Below are 13,801 nucleotides of genomic sequence, written 5' to 3' on the forward strand. Positions count from 1 at the left end.
GAAGGACCGGAAGATTTAGTGTAGCAATTTTTTATTAATTCCACGGGATTGCAGAACCACTAGTCATGTGGTTTTATTCGACAATATCTTTCGACATCTTACAGCAGGCTAGAGCAAATAGACCAACGGGTTTCAAAGTAGAGTCTGGGAAGAATCAAAGGGAATAAAGCGGCGAAAATGACTTCGAGAACGTCTATATGAATTCGAGAGATTGAGGTCTCCAAGTTGAATAGAATATATACAAAATAGAAACAGAATTAAGTCAAGTGAGATTTAGGCATTGCCAGTAGAAGCAACCCGAGAGCCGATCAACACGGTGTCACAACAGAGATCGATTCAAGATAAAGCGACGCGCTCACCACCGTATTCAGCTTGAGGGTTACTGTAGTAGACGACGACGATGCCAGGAAAGTGGTTTGGAGAGGCCTCCAGGAATTTCTGGGGGCTGCGGCGAGAGTGATGGTATAAATGTTTTCGTCGGCGTTGTCGAACATGCACTGAAACTCGGAGGCGAGGTTTCCACTCAGCACTTTATAGGACATTGACAAGGTGTATGTATTTCCAGCGACGGTGGGTATCGACTGCGTGATCACTGATGTTCCGTCGTAAGTCGTGTAGAGATTGAGCGCGTAGGTAGAAGTGGAGCCGGCGACAAAAGCATATCTTCCGTTGTCAGTGGAAGAGTATGTCCAAGGAGAGAGGGATGCTCCGGCGAAGTCGGGGTTTGAGACGACGTTCACACCGCAGGTTGGGGAGCTTGTGGCTGTTGAGGTGACGGTGGTGGTTGTGGTTGTTGACACGGTTTGGGTGACGGTCACGTCGACGGTTGACGTGGTGAAAGCGGTGCTGGTGATATCGACTGTGTTGGCAATAGTGGTTTGCACAGTGACAGGTACCGTTACGGTGATAATGATGGAGGATGTCGAGGCTATCGTTGCTACCTCGGTCACGTCGACAGTCGTTGTCGAGGTCTCCGTGGTCGTCACAGACGCTGTCTCGGTAGAGGTGACATCGGCGGTTTGAGTGGTGGTCTGGCTTATCGTGGTATCGACAGTTTCAGTATTGGTTTGAGTCGTTGTGATGTCAGTTGTGGCGGTGGTTGTCACGTCCTGAGTTACATTCTCAGTCACAGAGGCAGTCTCTTGGGCTGTTACGTCCAATGTAGTTGAGGTTGTCACGTCGCTAGTCACTGTGGCTGTGATGATGTCGGTTTCGGTGGTGGGGTTATCAACGGTGACTATCACTGTGGCAAGATCCGTAGCAGTGGTGGTCGAAGAAGCGGTGATGGTTGAGGTTGCCGCAATGGTCACTGTCTTTGTGACACCGGTGGTGACCGTGCTAGTCTTGACGGTAGTCAACACATTGGGTGCTGTCTTGGTGACGAACTTGGTTGTAAGCTTAGTGATGTAGACTGTGTGCACCCCAGGAGCGACAGTGTGGGTAGTCAAAGTCTCAGTGACCTAGTCAACAAATCAGTATCTCAAATTCAAAAGTGAATGCATATGAATGTACCGTAGGACGAGCAACAGTCTTTGTGGTGTACAGCGTCGAGGTCCAATCCTCAATATACAAGACAGAGCATGCACTCCACAGAGAAGTGCTATGGATGGCCCTCAAGGCTGAAGGAGTGACCAACGCTCCGCGCTCATCGATCATGTCTCTTTTAGCGGGTGCGACAGTCACTGCAGCGGTCGTAGTCACGGTGACTCCATCAGTCTCAATGGTAGTGGTTGTAGCAGTTGTATAGTCGGTCGCGGTCGCGGGGATCGTTGTAGTTACCGTCTCGAAGCTAGTCTGGATAGTAGTCTCAGGCTGAGTACTTATCGCATAAACATCGACCTCTTGTGTAGTGGTAGATGAGATAGTGTCGGTGGCCGTTGCAGTGGCAGTATCGGTGAAGGAAAGGGTCGTGGTCTCGGTATGGTAGTTAGTGACAGTAGCAGTCGCAAGGTCCGTATGAGAATCGGTGACATAATCGGTTGCAAACTTAGTAATGAATGCTGTCACATAGGCTGTCGAGTAGTCGGTGATAGTGTTCGTGAACGTTTCGGTGCTGGTGTCCGTGAAAGACTGAGTGATTGTGGCAGCAGCGTAATCAGTAATTGCGTTGGTGACTGTGCTTGTGATAGAACTCGTCACTGGTACTGTGATCGTTTCATAGACCGGCTCGTTCAGGAAGACAGTAGAAATATCAGTAGTCGTCAGGGTGGACAAGTCAGTGACCGTCAAAGGCACAATGTGTGTGAAAGTCGAAGTCGCATAGTGAGTGGTGTTGCGAGTCGGTGACTTCACGATGGTAGAGGTGATGCAGTGTGTCGAGGTCTTTGCGACTTCCTGAGGATAGTCGGTGATAGTCTCTGTGGCTTTGACAGTCGCTGGCACTGGAGTCACCGTCTCGGTTTTGGTGATAATCTCCCACTTATCACGAACGAGCTCACGACAGAAGGGACGGCCTTCAGGGCATCTTTCTAGTAAGCGAATGAGTTCTATAAAAGATCCTTCGGGCTCATTCGATGGCGGCTTCGGCTTCACCGGACACGATCCGCCCTGGTTGGGATGATCTGACGGAAGGGCCGAAGTGGTGGCTGCGCAAGTCAATGCCAGGAGCAGTGAGACTTTCCACGCCATCATTATGACTCGGATAGCGACAAGGAGCAGCGCTGAAAAAATCCAAGAGGCCGGACGGGTGGTGGTAGCGGTGGAATCGTGGCTTCATATAGTCAATTCGGTACCTAACAACACGGCCGAAGCGCAGGCCTCAGCTTCGGACATGAACGAACCAAGCATTTCGAAGCGCACTGGGGGGCGACCGCCATAGGTTCTGATCGAGATAATGAGCGAAAAGCCGCCATTTTTGCCAGAAGCTAGTATGTGTTGGGAGAAGCTTGCAAGCGTTCGTCCCAAAAACAGCTACACGACGCGATGAGGCGGCACACTATTGAAGTGGCACTGGGGAAATACCGGTCCAGATGCCTAACTTTGCGCCGCTGGGTCAGGAACCAGGTGGCAAACAGCCTCTGATCCACCGGTCGGCTTTTGTGGCCGAAAAAGCATGGCAAGTTAGGCGCTTTCCGAAACAAAAACCTAATCCGTGGCTCCGCCCGCCGATACCGCTTTGAGCGTAGTGGTTAGTCTACAGCCGAATTATAATTACCCCTAGCATCGAAGGATGAGCCAAGGCAGGTAGGTCTATTGAGCATCAAGAATAGCTATCGCTGCACAACGGTCTCGGAGTGCTTATCACTATGTTAGTATGGCTGGGGCGGGAGAGAAACGTCTTCTTTTGTTAGGGGATATGAATACGGACCGTGGCTGCTCGGGCTCACTAGATCATCAAGGACAAAGGGCCACCTGCTCTTCTCCGCCCGCCTATTATGCACCAAGCATTGTAGACTCGTATTCTAACACAGCCGGATGCTTCACACCCTCGACTGTCAACTGAGTCCAATCTCTCTGGACACCTTCTTCCACGTCCGGGAAAGGCCCCATGGGAGTGATGGCCTTGGGGTTTATATCGTAGTGGCTCTTCGTGTACTGCTGGTTGTCAGTTTGCTCCAACGTGGGTGGTGATCAAGCGATCAAACGCAGGACATACATTCTCCTTGATATGTCGGAAATCCGTCGATGCCCTCGCTGCGTCCACATCCCAATACATCCCCTTCAACCAATTATTGAGGACAGGATAATCATGTCGGATGGTGCCCAGATTGCACTTGAAATGCTGAACATAGACCGTGTCAAAGCGAATCAAGGTTACATAGAGACGAACATCGAGTTCTGTCATCGTTGACCCCAGCACAAAGGGACCACCATGCTGTGCAATAATGCGCTCGAGTTTGTTAAGGGCCCCGAAGACACGAATGACATGTTGATCGTACACTTCTTGCGATGGCGCAAACCCTGCTTTGTAGACGCCGAAGTTGACGTCCGATTGCACCCATGGAGTGATCGCGTCAATCTTAGCCCGAAGGTCGTCGGGGTAGAGATCAATTGCAGCGAGCGAGGGAGGCAATAGGTCATTGAAGGCCGTAGGAAGCCAGCGAAGTAGCTCGGCACTTTCCTACACGGTTCCATTCTGGTCAGCGAGATGCCTTTATAGGGGGGACAAAGAAGAAGTGTACATTGCAGACGGCTGTCTCGGTCTTCTTATCCCACAGCAACGGGACCGAGTACCGACCTGAGTATTCGGGGTCTGCGCGGAAATAAATTTTGTGCAAATAATCTTCTCCGAAGAGGTGATCGACTGTCGCACCGGGGTACTCGTCGTCGGAGTTCGGGAACCGCCATCCCGGCCAGCCCTTCTCGTCGCCTTTCGGATAAGGCTTTACGACGCTGATATCAATGAAATCAGTCAGACCCTTGAGATGTCGAATGAGATTGACACGGTGCGCGAATGGACAGAAAAGCCCGATGTAGAGATGATAGCGGCCTTTCTCGGCGGGGAATTGCTTGCTGGGGATGACGCCATGCCAGCCGTCGCCGGTCGCGGGCTCATGGATCATGCCGGGTTGGGTAGTCATGGGGGGCGAGGTTGAGTAACGAGTAGCGTGCTGGACCAAAGCCTGTATGGCTATACTCTTTGTCTTACGATGGAGTGGATCCGGAGCCCAGCAGTGGATCGATGCTGTACAGCGAGAAGTGGAGGAGGAGAGGATGATGTGATCAAGACACTAATCTAATCTCGCTGATTGATAGATGACGGAACAGTTCCGCTCCTACTGCCGCCCATCATGCTATGCAGCTAAGTGAACGAGAGGACAGTACGAAGCAATTCACAGAGCAATCAGGATACCCATAAAGCCATAGACGGGACTGTATCTAAAGCCTGCCCCGCGCCTCAATGAAGGTCCCAGTCCAAGAATCATCGCTAACGGAGCTGCGGCGCACTGAGTGGGGTTCGCCAATCAAGACCAGGGTTCCAAACTTCCAAACCAACGGCCGAAGCACCGCCAGCCTGGCCTCCCCAGGCCAAGAGGCACAGCCCGGGGGCGCACCGAGTCCAGACGGAGCCATGGGTGTACCTGACCGCTGGAGCCATTTACCCCGAGGGCCCAAACCGAATACGGCCACACTAGCCCTCTAGCGCAACAAAATCGCCAATAACTGCAGGCCCCGTCTCGCACGTGCGAACGGGCCCTGATCAGATCATTACCCCCGAAACTGAGCACCACTACACGCCAAGGAGCAGCGCGAGGCTTAGAGTTGCCTGCTGGGCGAGAATATGAGAGCATGGCCCAGATCGCTTATCACTGGCTTTGAGCCGCCGGCCGTTAGGGGGTGAGGTGGAGCGCTGACAGGGCCGATAATAAACTGGGGCGATCTCGCTGGATTTAAGTTGGGCATAGTGGTAGACCCTGCATCTTAAAATTATTCGTCCTCCTTTTGCTCTGCCGGGCGGCTATCGCCATGTGGCACTCGACGCCCATGCACTGGGTTGTCCAATTCTGTCTTGTATGGCTGGCATTTCCACGGACCTTTGTAACTGCCGAGCCTTTTCCAATTGATGCGGTGTCCAGGTCGACAGGGCCCAGGCCAGAGATTAAGAGCGTGTCCACGTTGCAGACCCGCGACAATGGGACGTTCCTTCTGCGCATCCTGCCACTGGGGGCATCGATTACCCTCGGGTATCAGTCCACCGATCACAATGGTTATCGGAAGGTGTTGCGGCAGCAGCTTCGCTATGCAGGCTGGCAGGTTGAAATGATCGGGAGTTTGAGAAATGGCACGATGCATGACAATGTGAGTGACGCTGGGCTAAAATCCCGGGTCCCAACCACTAACAATATCTGGCATAGCATCACGAAGGACATTTCGGTGCCAGGATAGACCAATTGGAAAATAAAACCGAGGCGGCGATCTCTCAGCAGCCAAACCTGATTCTGATCAAGTGCGTCTGTACCTGAATTCCCCACAACCCATATTCGACGTCCGAACTAACCGCCAAAAGCCTCGGTACAAACGACGCTGTCCAAAATTATCACGTAGGCACTGCAGGGATGCGAATGGACCAGTTGATTTCAAAGCTCTACGACTCTATTCCTGGCACCACAATCATTCTTTCAACCCTCCTACCAAACACGAAGCAGCCACACCTAGTCGAAGAAATCAACGACCAATACCGCGACCTCGCCGCGCTCCGCCGCGCAAGCAAAGACCGGCTTGTGCTCGCCGACATGAGCGATTTCATCAAGTTGTCCGAGCTTGTGGATGGTACTCACCCGGATGACGACGGGTATAGGAGTATGGCGGCTGTATGGTGGGCTGCTATCCAGGAAGCGCAGAGTGAGGGCTTTCTCCAGAAGGCGGCCGATACGGGCGTGAACGGGACGATCAGTAAGAGTGTGGAGAAGGAGCTGGATGACAGCACAAGTGATCCCGATTTGCCGGACTATACGGCACCCGCGCAACCTGAAGTAGGTGGTGGGTTGGGTCGAAATGGGACGCGAGTGATACAGATAATTGCATTCCAGGCACTACTCAGTGAGTACCGGACGTCTTTGTTTTGTACCGGTTCAGAAGGCTAATAAAATCCAGTGGGCGTTGGCCTCCCCATGTGGACCTAGTGATGATTGGGACGGTCTCGTTCAGAGGGATCTGTGCATCTGTCTTGTTGTTTGAAAGCAGGAGTTGGGCGCTTCGATATCCAAGAGATTCTTTAGACAGATCCTTGTATATTCACTAGCTGATACAGTGGCACCCTCAAAATGTGAGACCAGTGACATAAAATGACATAAGACACACTACCATTTGACGATTCACCGTCCTCTACTTATTAACTCATTACCAGTCCCAAATCTACATTCAACGGCCACCAGGAGAAAGCAAAAAGGAAGTGAAGAGGCATAAAATCGTGAAAACGTATCTACATAAAATGCCGGGCCCAAGCAAAAGAGAAGGACAGAGGCACTAAAGAACCCCGAAAACAAAGAACGAAACACAAAAGCACCGAGTCATCGAGCCCCAACCAGCCATCCAAATCAACCAACTGACGAAAGTCCGTTCCATACATAGGGGTATATGACGCAAAACATGGAACCGACGGCCAATAATCAAAGATATGGAGGGCTATGCATGACACCTGCTGCACATCAGGGCCTTTGTTTTCAATTTTGAGAGAAACCATGGGATAAGCTGCCGTCCTGGGATCCGGACAGTGTGGAAGAGGGGCGCGGGTTTTCCTGACTCTGGGAGGGATGTTGACTGTCTGGCGCGGCGAAAGGAATGGGGCTGCTGGATGTGAAGACGGGCAGACCGTGCTTGGTCTGGCCCGCTGCCAGCGGAGGCGAGTAGATGTTTGACTGTGGGTTGGGTAGCTCGGGGGGTTGGGTGATGACCGGGGTAAAAGGTGGAGAGCTGCTGGCGTCGAAGTGAGCGTGTTGGAAAGTAGATGCAGGAGCGGGTGGAGCGGCCCATCCGAACGGTTTTAAATCTTGTCCGCTCATGTCCATGCCACTGGATTCGGCTGTTTCATTGGCGGATTCCCAGGGTGAAGAAGCCAAGGGTACATCGGATTTCTCTTGCTTCACCGAGTCATTCGGAGCTAAATCCAACGAGGGCGTGGGAAGAGGCGGTGGCGAGCTGCTTGGCCCAGCCGCGGAGCGAACAGACGCTGCTGCCTTTGGGCGAGCTATTCTGGTACCGCTGGTCTTTCTGGGCGACCTTGGGGATTTGAGATTTTTAGTCGTCTTTGAAGTTGACTTACGTTCCTCAGCTGCTTTCTCACGGGCGGCCTGTTCCTCGGGGGACGGCATCACGAGCTTGATCCTGCGGAGGCCGGCGGAGAGATTTTCGACGTCGTTGGGTGGTACCATCACTTCATCCGAAAGTTTTGATGGTAGGTAAGCTGTTGGCACCTTCGGCACCGGGGGGGCTTTTCTAGGACTCGCGCCACGCCTGGGAGTGCCCGTCCGGGAGCCACTTGGCTTTCGCGCGCCGGTAGTCCTCACAGGAGTGGCCGTTCCTGAGCTTTCTACGCTATTTGTGTTGCGTGCACCGGCAGTCTTCACAGGCGTAGCGGTGGCTGAGCTTTCGACCCCATTCGCTTGGTCCTCGGAGCCGGTCAAATCACCCATATCAATAGGCCCAGTGGTGGAAGTGCTGATACTTTTCCGACGACTTGCATCTACAGATGGAGACAGCTCTCCCGACGCATCAGGCAAGTCATTGCCATTGCCATCGACTGTTCTTCTCCTGTTCTTTCGAATGGCCTGTTGCCGGGGGTTGTTGGTCGAGGCGAGTAAGGAGTTGGTGTTTTTCGAACACGCAGCTGTCGCTTTTCCTCTGGGGGTGGAGGAGGCGCCGGGATGGCCGCGACGTTGATACCGCCCTCCAATGCTACTTGGCGTTCGCGGCGCTGGCGAGATGCCTCTGCATTCAGGTCTTCTGGCCGGCAACTCATGGTTTGTCTGCTGTCATCGGGAATCAAGACCCTGGACAGTTCGTGTGCGGCAGTGGCCCAGTCGACCTCTGGGAGAGGCGGCAAGCTCGGGCTAATGCCTGTGTAGGCGCCAAAGGACCGGCGGTCACGAGTGGAAGGTACCACCTTGGCATCGAATGATTTCGTGGAAGCAAGGAAGGTGGGCGCTGATTTCTCGCGCTTGATTGGAGGGGAGACGAGCGCTTCCAATTCATTGAGAAAATCGGGTGACCACCACTGGCTGTCGTATTCTGGTGGAACATGGGGCTGATCGGCGTGATTATGAGGATGAGGAGACGGGGCAGACAGACTCAAACGGCCCTCCATCTCCAAGGCCAGGCGACTATCGGCAGACTCGTCTAAAGACGCAGTAGCATCGCCTAGGCCAGCAAGATGACTGAACACGCCGCTTGTCAAGGCACGATCACTATAACCACCTTCCAACACACTAATCACACGTCCGTCCACACCAAGGCCTTCTTCCTGCGACATTCGCACCACGTCGGCCGTAAATCTAGCATAAAACTCGGTTGGCACGTTGACCTTATGTCGCTGCATGCCAGGACTTTCCCATTCACTGGCATCGAAGCCCGCCGAGATGAAGATAGCAGCTTTGGGAGGAGGTGCACCGGGAGTGTGAGTTTGGGAGACTCTCTCAGTATGAGAACGGAGGAATTGCCGTGCTTTATTGATCAACGTGATGTACTTAGTCTGGTACAGTTTCCAGAACTCGGCCTCGGTCTCCCACGTCTCCAAGTGGACGTTCCAGATAGACTGACCATGAGCGCCGTCAACACAAACGCTCGCATTGCGCACTTTATCTGGGTCACCGCCTTCGCAGGGGTAAGAGTTGATATCGTGGAGACTGTAGTACCCAATCGCCGTTTTCTTGTAAGGCGCTGCATTCCGCGGGGCCGTCAATGCCCTGGAGTTATGATCCCACGTAATATCTTGAGAGCCATCGCCGTGGTGCAAATCAAAGTCCAAAATGGCAGCATGAGTCAATCCGTGATTCATTGCCGCATACGAAATTCCGACATGGACGTTGTTAATCCAGCAGAAGCCCGAAGGGAAATCTGCCGAGCAGTGATGACCTGGAGGACGAATACAAACGAATGCGCGCGAGGTTGGGCCAGGGCCAAAGACCGCATCGATACCGTCGCAGACTCCACCAAGAGCACCCTGGAATGCGTCCAACGATTCAGAGCAAAGATATAGATCCCCAGAGTGAAGCTCGGGTCCGGGCGCCGGTGTATCCTTATTGCCTTCGACATGCGGTCGAACGAGCTCTTTTCCCGTCAAAGCCAGGCGCGATTCGGCAACATCACACATACTTTTGAGGCCGGTCATCCACAGATTACCATGCACGTCCGTCACAGCACTATCCTGAATCGGCAGTGAGCGCGACGTCTTACGGATCTGAAAGGGCGGCGCGGGTAGCAGGTGTAGATCCAGATCAGGGCGTGGTGCGAAGCGCTCTCCCTCATGTCGACGGCCTAGACGAATGTACGCTGCGGAGATACCAAGGACACATGCACGAATACGCTCAGGTCTCTCCACGATCGATGCTAGCACGGCCTTCGATGCGCGCGGGCGCGAGAAGCGGTGCCCGTAACAGGCATCGTGAACCACCACGGTTGCTTTGGACTTGAGATCGACAATCTGGTGTAGTTCGACCTCTCTTTGAAAGTATTCTGCCGCGACCGAGGCTGCTGTCGGGCCATGGGCCTCTGTCGGGGCTAACAGACGCGATGCCGTGGGCGACGCGGCGGTCGTCGAGGACCCCGCGAAGTTGTAGTTTGATGAGGAGTGACGCGACGACGGGACAGGGGAAGGAGGGCCAGCAGGTTGGGAGACCGATCTTAGCGACGCAGCAGACGGGCGCTTCTGGAGTGCCGGGATTGATTTGCGGCGCTCGTCGCGTAGAGAGCTGGAGCTGGGCGTACGTTTCGGCGTGGGCGCGTGGGTGGCGACGAGAACGGGGGGACTGCGACGAGACGAGCCATCGTGGGAAAGCAAGACGGACGGAGAGGCAGGCAGAGGGGTTGCGGCGGCAGTTGCTAAAGTCAGGCGGTTCAAAGAGTCCGACAAGTCATAATGCGACGATGCGGTTGCGGGCTGGGCGGTGGTGGTGTTTTGACCGTTATCAATCGATCGCGGAGGTGGATCATCCTGAGGGGGTTTGGAGGGGTCCATGATGCATGAGGATCATAGAGCAGAGACGACGCATGAGAGATCTGTCTGTTCCCAGGATTCGTAGGGTTGTGGACTGGAGGAAGGAAAGGAGTGGATGCGCATGTGTTCCTGTGGTGGGTTAAGGTTGGTTATCTGCTGCTTCTTGGGGCAAGGGGCAAGTCGATCCCGCCATTCCAAACCAAAGACATCCTCATTCTTGATAAGCCGCCCCCCACATAAGGAAACTTGCGCGTTTAATGGTCCAGCTCCCTTGTTTAAAGAACGTCTGTCTGGATATCTTGAAAATAAGCTTTTGCACGCAGTTTCAAAAGCAGTATCCAAACCGTCCAATGGAGGGTTGTTGGAGCCGGCTCATATTTGATGTGAAAAATTGACAATGTATCCTAATGAAGTGGGCAAAACCCTGGAGGTTCAGGAAGGGTAGACAAATATGGTAACACTATAAGGAGAAGCAAAAAACCTATATGACGTTCCATTACTCAGCCCGAGTTGTACTATTCACGCTTCTGGTCAATCAACGAAAGAAGGGGGTTTTCAACAGGTATAAGCCCCATCAATGGATCACGACATCTGGCCTTCCAAAAACAAGAGAATCTCTCGGAAACAGAAAAGCAGCTCTTGATCACACTATCCAGCGGAATACTGCCTATTCATCACAACTTTAACGTCTTCCTCATTGGTGATGCTGCATCACAGGCAGTAGATGCTTCGAACACAGCGGTTGTTCTTGCTGTTGTGTGATATTTGATCTAGGATTTTGCTCATTCAGTGAAGATCTAATGAGCTATGATCCATTTTATGTCTCCAGGTGATGGCAGATCTATTACATACCATCTCTATGCACATCCGAACAGTGTAAGAACCCCGATACGACCAATTAATGACATTGGATCGGCCGGAGATACGTGTAATCTTTTACTCTTGATAGATTACCCCGACTACACGGATTGCACAGATGGAAATTGCAGCTCAATTATGCTGACCGATCTGGACAGTGCCTCCACCATCGTAAGCCTGGGACTTTGGATACTATATCGCCAAGCCGTGGCGGAATCTTGTCACATGAGTACTTATATCCAATTCAGTCAAGTCCGGTCTTTCCGAGAAGTTTGTAGTGAGCAGATTTTCATACATGCTTTTACACGCTACTGCAGCCCCGGCTATATCACCGTCACCGTTTTTTTAGGGTGTTACAGAGCTTTCATCGAAAAAAGTTAAATGAATGTGTCCTTTTTTATGAACATAAAGACTCGTCAAGCTAGTAAAAGCTTGGACTATTCACTGCACCATCTGTAGGTGGAAGCTTGATCCCCCATCCTATTCAGACGGCCCTCCCAAGCCACCCTTGTGCCCAGCCTCTTTAGCACGCTCATCGCCGGGCTCGAAGCTTCCACTAGAGGCGTGGCCGCCCTTTTGACCTGCTTCACGCGCGCTGGTCGCCAGGTTGAAAACTACCACTGGAGGCAGAGCCACCCTTGGATGCGATGTCTCTCTGGTTGACAAATCAGCTTGAGGAAGCAGATATTGCAACATATTATCAGCATACCTGCTTGGACGGATCCATTGAAGCAAATCCACCTTGATGGCTTGACTGGCCACCCTGCTGGGCAATTCTTGAAACCTCCTCATGAGGCCGGTTGGCAAAGTTGCCGGGATTTGTATTGGAAGACATTTTGTTCGCTTCAGAAGAGTTGTTCTTGTCAATGATGATTTCTTAAACAACTCCACAGAGTTTTAAGACCTTTTTTATAGCCCAGTCTCTCTCACCATTGTTTGCTTGCATGATGGTGCTGTGACATAATCATGATGGACAGAGCTTGCAACATTGTTTTGCAAAGCTGTATTCGCGTCATGAAATTTGGAAAACAAGAAACATGAGCTACCAAATCTGGGATATCTGGCTGGGTTCAGTGGGTTATCGCATCTTGCTTTGGGACCACCGGCATGACAGAAACCTGTAATGAGGCATATCCGACGCCATTTTGTGGAAACCACAGTCGCCAAAGCACAGAACTTGGGCCATAGAGCGATCATCAACAGGAAATCATCGACAGAGCGAATTCTCATGCTCGTTACACATAGATTTTTCACACCGTTCTTGTTCTATCACGAGTGGACCTTCCAAAATCCACTTTCTTCAAACCCTGTTATCAAGAGATTACGTAGGTGTAGTATATTGGATCTGTTAACTTTGTCGGCAAAGAGGAGATACGGGAAAGTCCGATGCCGTCAATCAAAGCAGACTTCCTCACGGCATCAAATCCGAGTATAGCTCAAAGATTACGAGATTAAGATTGCCAAACTTCATATACCTTAGAATTTGAGGTTTCTCGCAGAGCTAGACCACTACGATGTCTGTAACGCCCAAGCTATATCCCACAATGACAGATTATTGTAACCATATTTCTAAAAGGACTCATATTCTCATATTCTCATATTTTATTTTCCAACTTTAAGCGCAAAAAGGTAAACATGAACAAATTACTGAGCCTCAGCTGGAAGATCATCTTCATCAGGCCCCTCACTGTACTTATTCGCAGTTCTAGGCTTTGCATGACGGAGGCGGTCACCCTTCAACACGTTGGATCGATCGATCGCTTCATTTTCATCCTTCTCTACGTCACATCAGCTTCTATTGACTTCATCTAGGAAAGTTGATCGGTTATGAAAGCATACCAAGTTGTTCATCGGAGTTGGAGTAGGGAGGTTGCATAGGATCATCATATTCCTGGGTGTCTCGCTGGACAGGCACCTGATCTTTCAGATCTGGGTCTGTCTCATTCGCATAGGAGTCATCTGCGAAGGATCTTGTCACAGGTGAGGCATCATTGTCTCTTTCGTAGCGGTCCTCGGCGTCTCTTTCAGCGCGGTTGGACATTTTGCTTGAGAAGATTGGTTTGGTTGATCAATGTAGGGGTGGGGAAGAGTGGAATGCCAGAGCTCTGCCATGTGTGCAATATTTATATTGCACGCCGGCGCATATTTACTGAGCTAAGGAACTAGTAGTGGCTAGTACAGCCGAATTCGTCATATTCTTCACCGCATGACCCTAGTGATACGTCATGTTGCCAGTCAAACAACCACGCCATCGATTAAATCAGGATCTGGTCGGAGTCGACGACTTGTTTGGATCATGGTGTCCCAAGCCAAGTAAGCGAAATGTTTTAGGTCAATGATACAACCAAGGTC

The 13,801-nt window shown here is 51.8% G+C and overlaps 6 protein-coding genes across 6 annotated transcripts; 1 reads left to right on the forward strand and 5 right to left on the reverse strand.

The window, feature by feature from the left end:
* Positions 1-308: 308 nt before the first annotated feature.
* Positions 309-2,631, reverse strand: N7482_001264 (uncharacterized protein; the record flags this gene model as incomplete). The annotated part of the gene is made up of 2 exons (XM_056683389.1): positions 309-1,460; positions 1,513-2,631. 2 exons carry the CDS (start codon positions 2,629-2,631, stop codon positions 309-311), a joined length of 2,271 nt encoding a protein of 756 aa, XP_056546995.1.
* A 741-nt stretch (positions 2,632-3,372) lies between these two features.
* N7482_001265 (putative cell wall organization protein/glutathione transferase (Gto3)) lies at positions 3,373-4,520 on the reverse strand (the record flags this gene model as incomplete). Its single annotated transcript, XM_056683390.1, has 3 exons — positions 3,373-3,534; positions 3,596-4,060; positions 4,122-4,520. 3 exons carry the CDS (start codon positions 4,518-4,520, stop codon positions 3,373-3,375), a joined length of 1,026 nt encoding a protein of 341 aa, XP_056546996.1.
* Positions 4,521-5,406: 886 nt separating this feature from the next.
* N7482_001266 (SGNH/GDSL hydrolase family protein) lies at positions 5,407-6,563 on the forward strand (the record flags this gene model as incomplete). The annotated part of the gene is made up of 4 exons (XM_056683391.1): positions 5,407-5,739; positions 5,796-5,887; positions 5,948-6,480; positions 6,535-6,563. The coding sequence occupies 4 exons, from the start codon at positions 5,407-5,409 to the stop codon at positions 6,561-6,563; spliced, it is 987 nt and encodes a 328-aa protein (XP_056546997.1).
* Positions 6,564-7,103: 540 nt separating this feature from the next.
* On the reverse strand, positions 7,104-10,612 carry N7482_001267 (histone deacetylase hosB; the record flags this gene model as incomplete). The annotated part of the gene is made up of 2 exons (XM_056683392.1): positions 7,104-8,207; positions 8,261-10,612. 2 exons carry the CDS (start codon positions 10,610-10,612, stop codon positions 7,104-7,106), a joined length of 3,456 nt encoding a protein of 1,151 aa, XP_056546998.1.
* A 1,317-nt stretch (positions 10,613-11,929) lies between these two features.
* On the reverse strand, positions 11,930-12,284 carry N7482_001268 (con-10 family general stress protein; the record flags this gene model as incomplete). The annotated part of the gene is made up of 2 exons (XM_056683393.1): positions 11,930-12,100; positions 12,159-12,284. 2 exons carry the CDS (start codon positions 12,282-12,284, stop codon positions 11,930-11,932), a joined length of 297 nt encoding a protein of 98 aa, XP_056546999.1.
* An 809-nt stretch (positions 12,285-13,093) lies between these two features.
* Positions 13,094-13,490, reverse strand: N7482_001269 (uncharacterized protein; the record flags this gene model as incomplete). Its single annotated transcript, XM_056683394.1, has 2 exons — positions 13,094-13,227; positions 13,289-13,490. The coding sequence occupies 2 exons, from the start codon at positions 13,488-13,490 to the stop codon at positions 13,094-13,096; spliced, it is 336 nt and encodes a 111-aa protein (XP_056547000.1).
* Between the last annotated feature and the right edge of the window lie 311 nt (positions 13,491-13,801).

Source organism: Penicillium canariense (assembly GCF_028826845.1).
Source record: "Penicillium canariense strain IBT 26290 chromosome Unknown utg000001l_segment0_segment0, whole genome shotgun sequence".
Taxonomy (NCBI): Eukaryota; Fungi; Ascomycota; class Eurotiomycetes; order Eurotiales; family Aspergillaceae; genus Penicillium; species Penicillium canariense.